The 16767-nt window shown below is 33.0% G+C and overlaps 1 protein-coding gene and 1 long non-coding RNA gene across 4 annotated transcripts in view; both read right to left on the reverse strand.

The window, feature by feature from the left end:
* Window positions 1-16767, reverse strand: part of LOC102809894 (insulin receptor substrate 1-B-like) — a 67812-nt gene that overhangs the window by 33669 nt on the left and 17376 nt on the right. For all 3 annotated transcript variants that reach the window (XM_085507775.1, XM_085507774.1, XM_085507773.1), the window contains exon 2: window positions 6475-6784. In XM_085507775.1, the coding sequence (XP_085363901.1) occupies window positions 6475-6784 (310 nt within the window). The remainder of the gene's footprint in view (window positions 1-6474; window positions 6785-16767) is intronic.
* Window positions 10297-11292, reverse strand: LOC146734360 (uncharacterized). Its single transcript, XR_014931470.1, has 2 exons — window positions 10965-11292; window positions 10297-10470 (listed from the first exon to the last, which is right to left on the reverse strand). It is a non-coding gene; the product is annotated as an uncharacterized LOC146734360 (long non-coding RNA).

The raw sequence follows: 16767 nt of genomic DNA on the forward strand, positions 1-16767 counted from the left end.
CAAAAGCTACCTAAATTAAGTTAGAGTCACACCACTAGACCACACTGGATCAATTATTACTTTTTTTTTATTTCATTTTTTCAAACATTTTGAGTTTTATGGCTCTACTTTGTACCCATTAGTCCACAAAATTGTTTGTGTTTATTAATACTTCTAGGATCTTTGATGAATTGGAGTAACAGACAAACAAACAAACAAACAGACAGACAGACATTGATGACTTCAAAAGATGATGTAATAATAAAAAAGATTGGCAACTATATTCATAATGCATTTCAATCAAGAAATAAAAATGCCATTTGATATGTAACACTTGCTTTATCTTTTTTTTTTTTAACAACTAACTTTCTTTTTGTAGTAGTAGTTATCACAACTAATCTTTATTGCTATTAACTGATAGAAACATTGTATTTCTAAGGATGCAATAAAGTTATTATTATTATTATTATTATTACTAAATCAGCCCCCTGGTAAACACACTGACACAAGAAAATCAACCCATTAAGTTTTAGTATTTCGAGTGTAAAATTAGTTTCCCATATTTTTGCAACTTAGTATATAAAAAAAATCTCGCCTAATATCCGGGAGAGTCACTTGTAGCGTATGGAACGAACATGATTCACACACTTTTCTATTTTTTGAAATTTTCTGAATAAACCCTCATAGCCAAATAAGATATAACCATTGCATCATGTTATGAGTACAACCAGATTGGTAGCAATCTTACTGCACCTGTTTTGAACAAGAGATATTTGACGCTTCATGTTCATGAGGTTCACACAGCACCCACACCCCCGTCATACTGCAAGTGACCCCTCTCCCTCCCCATTAGCTTTTTATAGTGCTCCACACTTTTCAACAGGAGTCAATTGTTGAGATTTGGCAGTTTATTCCGAAGATGACATCTCTTGATTATTTCATCACCTAAATGTCCTTGAATTGAAGCAGTCTAATCTAATGCTAACAATCTTAAAAACTGATACATGTATGCCTAAAATGACACACTAAACTTGGACTATGAACTTTTTGAGTATCCAGTAACAACACCTAAAAACCTATCTTAATTTTCCTCGTTCAACAGACCCACTTGCACATGCCAGATCACATTTTGAATTTTTTTTATTTTTGTCAAAAAAATCACTAAACTGTTGGTGATGTTGTGACATTCTAGCAGTCTGCAAGAGACCAAATGCATTCATAGCCACACACAAAATGATTTGCTTGCTGCCATGAAGTGTTCACCTAAAAAAATATATTGAATACGATTTTTTGTTTTGTCAAGAAAAATATCTTAAAAATCACATTAATGAAGGAATATTTTACAGTGAATCATATTAAAATATATTTATTTTGACCGATGACAATATTCCAGGTATCTTCAAATCTATTGAAGCCCTGATAGCAATGTAGCAAGGAGATTGCCAGCCAGTCTACTTCAAATAAACAAAGTCCCATAAAATCAGTTAGTTTTATATTATGTTTTTATAAGGTGGTCACAATTAATTTAATGTGTTTAAAAATACTTTGAATCCGTAAAACAGTACCTAGATGATCACTAAAGTGAGGGTTCTGTGAATGAAAGATTTGAGGCTTTATAATCACGAAAACATGGCAGGCTTACAACTCATATTAAGTGTGTACATATCAACTTTTGACCTTGTAATAAATAATACTACCTCGTTCAGTCGGAGATGGAGTAAGAAAGTATATGGCATCTTCGGGTATTGAGAATGAGTTGTCCAATAACAGACTGGTTGGTCTCACAGGTAAGGCCGTAGTCGACGAACTACGTCGGTATGCAATATAGCTATCTAAACATTCAAACGATGACCTCCGCACATCCAACTCTGGATATGTCGCTGACCGTTTTGACGGATATGATACTGGTGACGGTTGTGGCTTCTGTCGAAATAGGCATGATAATTTTTTCCGGAGACCTTTTGTACACATATCTTTTTTCAGATCTGAAGTACTGGACTCTTATATATCCCAGTAAATTCCCTCAAAAATGACATACATATGCATACTCAGTCAGGTGGCTATTTCAACATGGTTGTTTTGACCAGTGCACATTAGATGATTGCTAATGAGACGAACATTTTTGTTGTGCTAGTTGCGGTCACACCTCTGATTGGACAAATACCTATAATTGATAAGAGTACACGACAACTCTGATGGACAGATAGCTACGTGAGTTACACAGTAACTTTCTGACATTGTTACTGCAAAATCACTTTATTTAAAGAGTGAACACAGAAGTGTAATTCAAGTATGATCGCCATAGTGATAACCTAATTTTTTTGGATAAAAGTGCAATTTTCTCTGCAACATTGCAGCTATATACGGGAAATACTCACAGTACTAAGAAACAAAAACTCAAATGAATTCTGAGCCTTCATCAAACTAAACAGGTTAAAGAAATTTGTTGACAACATGGAACTGGTAATTTCATTATTAACTTCTCCCAGCAAAAACCTGTCTTGTGGGACAGATGAATATCCTCTGAAATTGACCCCTTGAACATACGTTTTTTTGGTATACAGTGAACAAGCAGTTCAAGTTCAACTTAACAACTGCTACTCTAATCTGTTGGCCATATTTGGGTCCATTGTGTGAACCACAATTTCCTGCCAAAAATACAACTTAAAAACAAAATTATTATAATTCTAATATACCAGCATTTCAAATGCCTGAATACATCATTCTGATTGCTTGAGAGTATGTTTTTAATAATGCAAACCATGATAAAATACCATATACAACATTTTTTCAGGGTAGGCCCTGAATGTGAATAACACACACTATGAGTAAATCTTGCTGTCAACAGAAATTGGCAAAAATAATATTATGCAATATGAATATAGAGCATGACGAAGAACAGTGCAATTCTCATATATTTGTTTATAAAGTAATGTATATTGGCCATAGATAATGTATTTTCCATGCATTATTTTGTGTCAAAAAAAATATACTATACTATACTACTATATTTTGGGTCCAACATAAATGCATGAAAAAACGATCGCCATCTATAGTGACTCATGACGCCGAACGTTTTCTATGATACTCAAAACTAATGATGTCTGTATTATTTTTATTGAACAACTTAACATATACCAAAGTTAAATAACGCAGACATAGATGTAAATTTCCTCCATCGCTCAATGTATTTATAATTGCGGTATGATAGTTCCATTTTTATTTTACAAGTAGAGTGTTTTGGGTGATGTATGACATTTGTAATGCTATAAAGGTATTTTTATGTCTCAGAATTACATTTAAACTTAGTTTAACAGAATGGCAATAACCCACCGCTGTCTGGTTTATTAGACAGTATGTCACAACAGACTTTGGTGATATTACACTCCTTGAGAAAACTCCAAAAACTCTAAGTTTTAATCGCAAATATTACAGTGTTCAAAACAACTAACAGTTATGCAAGGTCATGGATGTAAGACAATTACAAGGATAATAGGGTGTGTTATCAGTGAAGAATACCTAGCTGCACCTCAGTAGACCACTTCCTGTTAAAGTGATAACAAGTAGGAGTTTTGCTAAATTTTCATTAAATTCCATTTTTGTTTATACCCTGCTACTCTGTCATGAGGTAAAACTAACTCTGTGATGAGATTGCGTGACTTTTCGAGTGTAGATTATTACACTCTTCAAAAGGGTTGCAATGTCACTCTAGGAAACGGCATATTTTGATTGGAATTAAAAGTGACCAGATACTTACATCATATACTAATGAGACTGAGAAGCAAAGACCTAAACCTACACTACCAGGAAAAACAATGAATATTAGTTCAGTTTCAATAATCTATGACCTTCAGCCAATGGGGTGGATACTAGGACACCATGTGACAATACAGTTACAAGTAACCCCTCAAGAAAGCATTATTACTGATGACAAGAGAAAAACCAGTGGTGACATAACGATCAATGATGTGAAGACATTATTTATGTCTGTCATCTTTTCATCGTGTTCACCCTCCTAAATCCTACAGAAAACACTGCATAATTTAGTGTGATTACTCACAGTAAGTGAAACGTTTATTTCATTGCTACTATGTCAAATAAATCCTAATAAAGAGTAGTGACATGTGCTGATTTACTTTCTCGCCCAAATTATTTTGCTCTTTTTTCTTATATTCTTCAATATTTCTGGAAATGAACACTAATTTTGGAGCCAACAGACAAAATCTGAGTCAATTTTCTGGTTTTTTTGCTATTTTTTCCTAATATTGTGAAAGAAAGTGCAGTATAAACAAGTCTATTTTGTGAATTTGTGATGAAAAGTAGAAACTGGTTGTGAAAAGGTTAATAAACATGTAAAGGAGAGCATTAATAGAATTAACGACTGCTGCTTTCACTATGAAATATAACGTCTAACGTCTGAACACAGCCTACATAGTGTATTAGAAGCAACCACACACACAATGAGGCTGTTATCAATATCACAAAAAAAATGTGTATTGTGCAATATCTTCTCAGACACATCTAGTGATGTAATCTAGACAGTAATGTGATCTAAATATAAAAGTGTGCCATGAATTCTTATTTATCTTTATTTGTATACTGTGAAATACTTTATTTTCGCTTTGAATTAATTTTTGCTATTTTTGCTGAAGGAATGATTCAGTGAAAATAAATTCTATACAAAGCACCCAAAAAAGTCTTTTCAGCGAAAATTAATTCCAGCTAAAATAAAGTATTCTACAACTTGTGATTTTTCAACATGCGCCCTCCGTGGCAGGATGGATATAGACAGGTGGGGCTAAGATGGCCGAGCAGATAGCGATGAATGGTAGTGGGTGAAGTCAGAGATTTCAGTGAATGGTATTGAGGCGAGGTACTGCAGGGAATTATCAGAACTGTGGATTAGTAAACGCAGACGTTAGTGTACGGTATCTTTGAGTGTGGCCCATGCCATTAGGGATAATCTGTTTTAAAGGCAAATGGGGCAAGGCCTGTCTCGCAATTATTGTTGGGGGTGTATTTTGCATTGTGTTATACTGATCTCTTATAGCATTCTGTGACAAAATGATAAACTCTATATCAGGAATGGACGCAGGATACATCTAAGGTATGGTAAGAATGATTGGTGTGTTTGTTATCTGATCATGTGATAATGATGCAGGTCATACTGTGACATGGAAATAACTAATGGCTGAAATGTCACGGTAACTACCAAGTTCAAACCACTAAACATTATCATGCGCTGATATTCAATTTTGTAACATATAAACAAAACTGTGACTTTGCAAATAATAGGATAGCAACTGAATTCATAGAACAAGGTGCTTACAATTGGTAACCACTAAAAGTGTTCTACCTAGGCATGGGGGTTAATATCCATATTAATATTGTCATGGTATTTAACATGTTAATAACATTGTTTCTTGAAATTAGCACAAACACTAAGATAAGATGATTCATATAAATATTTGAAATGTCAATTTTGAGGTGTTAATTTAAGTATACTTCAGAAGTGGTTCTTATATGACCTCTTATAAATATTTTAATAAATACTTCAAATCTGGTCATATATATATGCCAAAAAAATAAACTTTTTTAAAACCAATAAATATTAGTTAATCCACTCAAATCACTGAGAACAACATTTTTAACAAGTGCACAGCACTTAAACATGTGTGCTACTTATTAAACATGTTTGCTACTAAAGCTTCACAGAAAAAAGTGTTGAAATCTTGCTAAAATATTTGACCGAGCACAAACTTTGCAGGTTTGTCAGCAGAGTGTGATCGTGAAACGATGCTAAAATAAGTAAAACAGAGCAACTAAGGTATTGCATGCCATGATTTCCTTGACTCTGGAAGTTTCCCAGAGATTGGTTATGAGATATAATTACAGTGTTGTATGCCACATTTAGAGAACTGACATTCATAGAGTAATTCAGTTTCCAATTGAAGTCTATAAAGACAAGAGTTCTGTTCAGACTGAGAGCAAATCAGAAATCTATCTTTCGGCTCGCCACAAAGCAATGAGTTATTCATGCTAAATAAATACTTGCAGCACAGACCGATAAATATGATATATAGCAGATACGGTAATCATTGTCCTAAGTAAGAATACAAAATAACTAGACATTTGACTTTGGTCAAGAGCTCAAGCTGCTTAATAAATATCTAAGTCTGAAAATGAGTGGATAATAACTACAAGCAAAAAGTTTACACCAGAGATGACAACAACAACGACGACGACGGCAACTACTATGATGATAATGACAGACAATTTCCTCTTTATATAATAATGAACAGCAAGGTAAAAATGAAGATAAACAAATCAGAATATACAAAGTTACTTTTCTTTCACAGTGTTTTTTAACTATAGCAACGCGTGTGTGAACTCAATGGAGCTATCCCTACTCATGTCAAGTTGAGTTTAACAGACAACAGGAATTGGTGAGGGCGCTAGACTTGTGACTAAATGTGAGTAAAATTTTGGTCTTACCAAAAGCAGGTTGGAGAGGTAGGCCTTCTTTAGACCCTGACTGTTGTAACTTGAACATTTCCATTAACCATTCTTCAAGCTCTTCAGAGGTTTCCATTAAAATTGTGAAGCAGTCATCCCTTGTATAAAGTGCCAATGCATACTTGTGTTTTGAGTCGGTTTTTCGGTTTATGTTAAAACACGTACTGATCACAACACTTCGTTTTGGTGCAGCATTGGCCCGGAATTTCTTCTCGCTGTCGTAGTACTCCAACCTTGCTGGACCTGATTTTGTCTGGGCTCGGAGAACGAAGTACTTTTTCTTCATAGTCTACAGAGAAAAAATCATATTAAAAAAATACATAAATAAGAACACACATGCTCATAATATTGTTTCTTGTATTTTCATTACTGCTCATATAGAGTATACTGTCAGGCAATTATATTACAGCTGTACAATTTTGATGATTTTTTTCAGAATTTAATGAATTGTCATTTTCAAACAACATACACTGTTCAAAATATGTAGTGATATGATATGCTTAGCAATCAAATGAGTTACATTATAGACTCTGTGATTTGTACTAAACTGGTCACAAGTTGTTAACACTTGGTTTAATACTAGGGTGTAATTAAAATAATGACACACAAAAGATTTATATTACATAAATAATTATTGTAGAATAGAATAGAATAGAATAGAATAGAATAGAATAGAATAGAATAGAATAGAATAGAATAGAATAGAATAGAATAGAATAGAATAGAATAGAATAGAATAGAATAGAATAGAATAGAATAGAATAGAATAGAATAGAAAATTTGGTATATCCATAATGATTTGGTTAGAAAACAGCTTAAATGTCAACAGAAAATGTCAAAGAAATGAATGGTTAAATAGTACAGTTATCATGAATTTCATAATGAGACAAGTCATTGAAAATGACACAGTCCCCGTTAAATTTTTGAAAGTTCTCTTTGTGCTTGTCATATTAAAGCGAAGGGGTCATCGCAAGCGTGTCCTTGAAACTTGAGTTCCAAGTGGCGCCTACAAAAGATTGTTTATTTACATCAAAACACGTGTTCCGTGTAGTAGTAATATGGCCAAAAATAAAAACAGCCGTTATTCGGCCATCTTTGATCTGATTATGAAACACATTGATATGTATGATGTATGTGCCAAATACGAATGAAAATGGTACATAAATTGTGGAAATATAGTAGTAAAGCCAAAAAGTCAGATGGCTGTCAATCGGTCATCCTTGACCAGATTTTGAAACAAATTGTTACGGACATGCATCCTAACATGTATAAAGTACATGTATGTGTCAAATTTGAATGAAAACTGATAGAGCACGTCCAAGATACCGCATAAAAAAAACAAGATGCCTGCCAGTCGACCATCTTTGATCCAATTGCGAAATAAATCGTCATGGACATGTATCCTAACATGTATAATCTATGTACCAAGTTTGAATGACAACTGACAAAGCATGTTCAAAATACAACATTTTCAAAAAACAAGATGGCTGCCAGTCGGCCATTTTGAATCGAATCACTAAACCACTGCATGTGCATATGTCCCAAATAAGGTACTAGGCACATGCAAAGAATGAACGAAATCGGTCAACAGGATTCTGAAATATGACTCTGGACAGACTGACGCACAGACGGACGGACGGACAGACTCAGGAACTCACGGATGGTCAGGGACATGTATCCTAACATGTATAATCTATGTACTAATTTGAATGAAAACTGACAAAGCATGTCCAAAATACAACATTTTCAAAAAACAAGATGGCTGCCAGTCGGCCATTTTGAATCGAATCGCTAAACCACTGCATGTGCATATGTCCCACATAAAGTACTAGGCACATGCAAAGAATGAACGGAATCGGTCCAAGGGATTCTGAGATATGACTCCGGATGGACACACGGACGCACAGAGACCGAATTATAAGTCCCCGTTTTCAGACTTCGTCCGAACGGGCACTAATAACATATCTACACTGCAAGAAACTTCTCGTTTTTCATATCAGTTTTTGGTCTAGTGTGTCGCCCAAGTTCAATGTGTAATTTATGGCAGCTAAGTCTAAATTTGCTTAATGTTCTTACTGCTTGTCTGTCATTCAACTGTTTTATAGATAGGTTTCTTGGTGAATGGTGTGTTTAAAGTACTTATTAAATGTTCTCATTTTTTAGTCATCTCATTGCATGTCAATTTTGGTAACCTCATGAAAGTGTTCTTTTGTAATATTAAAGTCTATTTTGTGAAGTCCATTTTATAAAAACATCGCAGAAGAAGTACATGATGGCATTTTCTCAGTAATTAACTCAAACCAAACAAGCATTGATGACCCTAACCTGAACCATTAACCTTTTGAATACCAAGGTCAATGTAAACTTCACAATAAATTCACCACATTGTCCACATTTTCCAGAAAAATTATCATTATTACCAAAACTTATTGCAAAATAGTGTCCTTTTGGTCTATAATTAACAAAACATACACGAAAATGTGCAAAATATTGCATATAATATTGGTGGGGAAGAAGGTTAAAGGTTGAAAGAGCAAGGGGGGACCTTCTTGACCCTCAGTGTGTGAATAAACAATGAAAATAACAAACATTAGCAATTTACAGTTCTGCATGATCTGATAATATAGTTATGAAGGTTATATCATTAATATTTCATATGATAAATATGTCAAAAATTATAGAAGACCATTCAGCATACAGCGTATATTGATGTGTGTCAACTAGAGACATGTAGTATATTTACAACAGCTTGATCACAATAAATAAAACATAAGCATAAATTAACAGCATGCAGGCTTCATTAAGTTGGCGTAATTAAACAATGTCCTAATTCCACAGTTATTGGTCAACAATACAGTGATGATATTGAGATATCATATGACAAAAGTGATTCATTTGACCTCATCAATCACTGATAAAGGTCATTCTGACATTGCTAGTTATTTTCAGTATAATAATATAATAAGTTGTGATAATGTAACGTATAATAATGAAGTCACAGATAAGACAGTACATAATTCTACTGATGACCATCTTGCCGATGCAAACATGGATACAATTAATGAACTTCCAATGGAACTAACATAATCCCTGGAAGGAACCATCATTCAAGTGAATATGTCAGCTCCCAGGAATGTAAATAATCTTACAATGTAAGATGAAGTAAATACAAGCAACCAGGTCCATTGAGACCACAGGAATAATACCACCCCAACTATTCTATTCTATTCTATTCTATTCTATTCTATTCTATTCTATTCTATTCTATTCTATTCTTCTAGTAAAAACCAAAAATTTACTCAAATGTTGTCTGTTGGCTTAAAAATTTTGGTTCATTTCCAGAAGTATTGAAGAATATAAGTAAAAAGTGTAGACAAATTTGAGCGATAAAGTCTGGTGGTGAAATGGTTAACTAACATCAAGTTAGTTTTAAGTACTTTAGACCAAAAGCAAAAACAATAAAATGGCTCTATCTGCAGTCGATGCAATCTGATTAAAATCTGATGTAGTGTACAGGCTTTAATTATTTTGGCTATAAACTTGTTTTAATTTTATTTTGTATTACTTTTGTTATTAATGCCCTTTTATTTTATTATTTTACTTTGATTTTGATTTTTTTTAATTCCGCCCTACCTACATCTGAACCGATGCCTATGTAAGTCCCGTTCAAATCTCGCGTAAGTAACAGCCAATCACAGTCCCCCTTTTATACAGGCTGTCGGTTGCTTACTTTTCAGTGTATACGGGCAATTCTTCTGTACATTTATATTTTGCCCACTTGAATAAACCATTAATAGAAAATTGCTAGTATATTTTTATTTGCAAAAGAAATTCCACAGCATTTTACAATTTTTGTCATTTCATTGAATATTTTTTTCACTTCCAACAAATGTGTACACTTCCAGATACATCTTCGCCAGCCAAGGTTCGTTCATTCAGTCATCGCTTCAATTTTACATCACTGAGCATAATTATCTAGAATGGAAGCAAAAAAAAAGTAAATCGTAATGATTAGAACACTGTAAACAGCTATAGTAAACAATGCAAACTGATTTTAAATTGTATAGCGGTCACCGGCCCACGGCATCGACGCAGAAAATTGGAGCAAAACAATATTTCCTGATCAATTGCGATGTGTTCCAAATAAAAAATATTTTATTCCAGTCCAAATCAGCTCATTTACTTTAATAAAGTGTTATTGTATAATGTACAAAATGTTGATACAATTTGATGAATATTTACAGCTACGGCTTCAATACCGTAGACGATTTTGGCCCGATCTTCAACAAAACATCACCCGTCTCCAGGGCCGGCGACTGGAAAAAGACACTGGTGTTCGGTCGAACCGGTGGAAACAAAATCGTCACTCCCAGAATAACTATGCAAAATAACGATCTAAAGTCGAACCATTCGAGCCACAATATTAACATAAAAATGACTTTCGTTGCATTTGACAATGATAAACTTACCGAAAAGCCGTGTTTTTTTCGGTCGGTATAATCCGCCATTTTATTTGAGTGTGTTTGCCATCAGACTCTGCCCGGTGACGTCATCATGTGCGCTATAAAAGGAGGTCTGTGATTCGTTGACTAAAATCGTCGATAGTGGGTCTCGTTGAAATCTCGTTACATAGGCATCGGTTCAGATGTAGGTAGGGCGGAATTAAAAAAAATCACAAAATCAAAATCAAAGTAAAATAATAAAATAAAAGGGCATTAATAACAAAAGTAATAAAAAATAAAATTAAAATAAGTTTATAGCCAAAATAATTAAAGCCCGTACACTACATCAGATTTTAATCAGATTGCAGTCGATGCAAAAATATTTAAATCAATTCATGCCCAGACATTACAAGATTGTAATGCCATACAAAATGATATAAGGTAGTAGCTGCTGTGGTTTAGAATGATTAAGCAGGGGATGCAATTTGATGCAAAGAAGTGTAAAATACTATCAATTTGTAAAAATGAAATTATAATATGAATAACAGAATTACCGATAGATAAATTGGGTGTATCAAGCAATCATTCCTAGAATGACCACATTAGAACTAAAATTAAGTAAGTGGAATTCACACTCTGGTTCATTCATAGAACTTTTGAAAATAGCAAAACAATGTCACCTAAAATGTTATTATACATTTCACTTGTAAGATCAGATCTTGAATACGGAAGTCTTATTTGGTTCTTCAGTTCCAACAGGAATCTCTACTTGTATGAGGCTGTACAAAAACATGCATATATATATATACTGACTATAATGAGAAATTGTACAGGTGTCAGTTACTGTCTCTGTCACTACGGAGTGAAATGATTGACATACTGCCTTTTTATAAGTTCAATAATTTGTTCGATCTTGACTTGTCAGATCATTACACGTTTTGTAGCAATAGAACCTAAGGTTCTGTTATGAGGTCTTAAAACAATTAAAGTAAATTACACTAAGATAACCCGTACAGAGGCTAGTAGACAAGTTATATAATTAGTGTGAGACAAATTCTAAAATTATAGTAGACCTGTTTGTATCTGTATAGATTCATTCTGTATTTAAGAAGAGAATCATTATTTGGGAAATAATTTCTTGAATCTTTTAATACAAATTCAAATCGTACTTGGCATAACATTAGTTCATGTTCGAGATGTTGTTGAGATTTATTAATGTTCAATTTTTTTTTGTTATATTTAATTTCATCAAAAGAGCTGCCTTGTATACATGTAGGTGTTTCACCTGATGCATATATACATTATTATAATGTTTGGTGAAGCTTAATGAATAAATATGAGAATACTAGAAAGTATTCATGAAGGCAGTATGATAATTGTATTGAGCGATGAATAACAGAGGTTGATGCAATCTTTTACTGCCCGAGTGCATACCATTCTCATGGTGACCTTAATTATTATATATCCTTTCCTGCTTGCGGTCAGATTTGAGCAAAAGATATAAAATGCATTCTATGAGATTCATGCCTATGTGGCCATTTACATGATTTATCAATGTGATTCTATTTCCGTTTTGCACTACACTGTCGTTACTTCAATGAAAACGAAGTCTGCAAATTGAAGTTAGTACAACAGCTGTTAAAGCTATCTATATACTGTGGAAATATAGGTAAAAAAGTATATTCACTAGATTTTATTTTCATGAATCATTCTTTCAGCGAAAATAGCGAAAATAAATTCCAAGCGAAAGTATTCTACAGTATATGCATACTTTACAGTGCATGTTAACTTGACTGATTACAATCAATAAAACACACAATATCCATATTTAAGTTGACTCAAAAATATTATTAATAAGAACAAATTTCAGAATGAAATGATGACAAATAAAACTGACTATTAAAAAGGTAAAAATCAATTTTATGCTCAGAAAATACTTTCTGGGTACGACATCTGAAAAACACCCGAAAACATATTCCCTCACAACTACATGTATCCCACCCCTCCAATAAAATGGTTCAACCCTAACCATAAAGGTTACCATGTTCTAACACCTGTGCGATACAGGTGGGCGTGATCAGGAAATAAAATTATTCACCGGGTGTGGATTACGAAAGCTAGTTCTGTAAAACGATATTTGTATTGAACAATTAATGAGTCATAGCAACAGTGGTAACAAAGTAATATTACACTATCCTGTCAACTCCCACGCACAGTGGTAACAAAGTAATATTACACTATCCTGTCAACTCCCACGCACAGTGGTAACAAAGTAATATTACACTATCCTGTCAACTCCCACACACAAAATAACATTTTTACTACATATTGCATATATATAAATATTGCAACAAGACATATGCTGGATCATTGACATCATCGCTATCGTTTATTTCATGTAACCGAGAGCATAATGTACCGGTACTTTGCTACTGGTGTACAAAGATACTACCACAGATATCACCCACAGTAGCAAATTATCTTACAACTTTTTCATGGAGACAAAAAAAAAAGATACATGTATTTTCATCTTAATGCTGTAACATACATCTGCTCCACGATTACTCCATGATTACGTCAAATACGGTTGCTTTCTTTTTCTGCTAAAATTTTGGTGGAAAGTCTTTTAAATCATTTCTTAAACCTTACTGAATTGAATGTAATTTCAGAACAAAAATATGTCAGGATTTAGATCAAAACTAATAGATGTAATTTTAGCCCAATACATTAAAGATTACTTTCTAAATATTGGTTATCCTTGGTTATCATGCATATTATTTCTCATTATCACTAAGTTTGTTGAAAAGTAGAATAAAACTTTGAAATAAATACAAAAAATGTGAACAAATAATGACCACTAGAGGGCGTTGTTCACAACAAAACAAGTTTAAAACCTAGAGAGCGTCAATTACATGTGCACTATATGCGTCCAGTTTTGATCAAATCATCTGAACTAAAACAATTCTTACATGCAGAAAGGTCTGTCAGAGACAGCTGAATAAAAGTGTCTGTCTGAATGGTTTTGAGTCTCCAAGTTGCTACATTATTCTATGCTACATGTACATACAGTATACTTACATATCACAGTATTTTAATATTTCTTATATTATTAATAATTGTCTGTGGTATCTATCTATCTATTCTATTCTATTCTATTCTATTCTATTCTATTCTATTCTATTCTATTCTATTCTATTCTATTCTATTCTATTCTATTCTATTCTATTCTATTCTATTCTATTCTATTCTATTCTATTCTATTCTTTTCTTTTCTTTTCTATTCTTTTCTTTTCTTTTCTTATTGAACGATAGCCAGAAATAGATATTAAAAACCCATTATGTTTGTATCAAGTATGAAAAATAGATGTCCATGTATGACCAAGATGTGGGTTTGTAATGGCAGAAATGTTGATGCCTTATTAAAATGACTATTAATTAGATTGTGAAATGAACGCATGTGACTATGTGTCACACGATGTATGTATGATGTATTGATCAAAGCATGTCCACAAAAATTGGTCACCGTATAATTATTTTGAATGAGATCATAAAAACAAATGGATGTGTCACATGTGTAAAGTTTTATTGTGTTTTGCATGTCCATGGTACAGGTCGGGAAACACTTGATCTGAACAACTTTGCTGTTTTAGTATCTTCCTCAAAACAAATAATGTTCATTAACTATTTTCCAAAGTTATTAGTGTTCCCACAATATTCTTATCATATCCCAACCATAATAGTTTATTTGGTTGTTGCCATGGCAATTACAATTTTTATCATCTTGTTACAAATCTCATAGAGGTCAGTCAACCAATGAACCCTACATACTAAGTATCAAAGCAATTGAGCTTGTAGTTTTCAAGAAGTCAAAAATATAATTTTTTAATAAAAATGACAAAAATATTTGCTACAAGTAGAGAATATGGAAGATATTATCACAAAATGAACAAATCATACAGAGGTCAACCCATGGTACCTGTAACATACCAAGTATCAAAGCAATTAAGCTAGTAGTTTTCAAGAAGAAAGTGAAAATTCAATTGTTTATGGAAGAATAAACGATGACTGATAATCATCTATATGAACAGCTTCACTGAAACGCATCATAAAGACATCATTAAGCACCACGTTGTGTGATTAATTGCTCATGACGACATTCATCGTAAGTGATGTCCATTTAGTCCATAGTTATCAAAGAAATTATAGAAATATAAATAGAAATGTGAAGAATGTCAGGAAACAATAGTGTTGAATTCTATATAATTTTATATTATTTTGTTGTTACTTTTGAGTTGGACATCACAGAGAAGCTTATTTTCAGAACAATGTTCTTTAACACCATAACAGCGTTGTTTTTCACTCCTCTATTTTACTTATTTATTTGATTAAATTCACTTACAATTCCAGAAACAAAAAACAAAATTTACCATGAAAAACAAATTATGGCTGTCATGATCAACCTTATAGTCACAGGTAGTTTTTTAACATGATAGCTAAAAAAATCTGTCTATGATCTATAACATATTAATTATGGCTTTGAATAGAATAGAATAGAATAGAATAGAATAGATATTATTGCATAATTTTAAAACATTATCTAGCAATTTTGAGACGTGATACACTAAAAAAAAACACAGTCATACAACCAGTCGTAAGCCTTCAACAAAAATAATTACATTAACTGTCAAAATTTATTTCTGTATTAGACACTATCAAGTTAAACAATGGCAGACAGGGCAATATTGCATTACTGTGTAGACACTATCAAGTTAAACAATGGCAGACAGGGCAATATTGCATTACTGTGTAGACAATATCAGTCGCTCACAGAAATATCATTAATTATCTGGAAAGGGGATTTTTTGAGAAAAACAAGTTACCCTAGGTGAGTGTTGAGCATATCAAGGCTCCCTATCTTTGTGAGTAATAGTCATTAGGCAATTTACATTTTCTATATATGAATGTATTCCCCTTCCACTGTTCTACAGCAATTACCAATACAGCATGACATTTTTTTTCTTCTGTTGGATGATAGTTACACTAGTGGCATGTTAATTTTCAGTGACATTATTTGCAGTCACTATATATCTCGTTTACAATCTAACGCTAGAGGAAGCAAAGTTTACCGCTTCAAAAACAGCATCTAGGCAGGATTGTTATTTATTCCTCATATCCGGAGCATTCATATTAACACCAATGTTTTTTTATTGACTATAAACTATGGATGATTTAAAATTAAACAACTGAATCTAGTGTTAACACACCACACATGGTGCAATCAATTTTTCTGGTGGATGGGCTGAAACCTATGATCATAAATCATTGGTCAAAAACTGTTTTGTAATAATTTGTATATATACATACACAGACAATGTTCTTGGACTCTGTCTGCAACTAGAGCATGAATGGTGCTGTTTTCTAATAGCGATCAATGCATGGATCACATGACAGTCAACATGTCATTTCCATGGAAACCAGCTGATTGATTTCAGTCTTGGTACCAAGTGACACACATTGGACAGTATGAACTTTTCAACAGTAAATGCTTTTTTTTATTTTTTCATCTACCTGCATTGCAGGCAAAGAGGTTATCCCATCAAAAAAGAGACGTGTTTGCACATTGTTGACATGAAAAACATGTGATCAAATTGTTGCAATATTTTGTTGAATCTTGTTTCAGCACTTCAGTTTCTAAATATCTATACGAGTCTTTTCATTAAATATACTTATATGCCCGTGTTTGTTATATTTGTTTTTCTTGTTTTTGTTTTTTTCTCTGTAATTCCAATTTTATGTTGTGAAACAACTACTATAATAATTGAATCTGAAC

The sequence above is a fragment of the Saccoglossus kowalevskii genome, chromosome 14, assembly GCF_978046115.1.
Source record: "Saccoglossus kowalevskii chromosome 14, keSacKowa6.1, whole genome shotgun sequence".
Taxonomy (NCBI): Eukaryota; Metazoa; Hemichordata; class Enteropneusta; family Harrimaniidae; genus Saccoglossus; species Saccoglossus kowalevskii.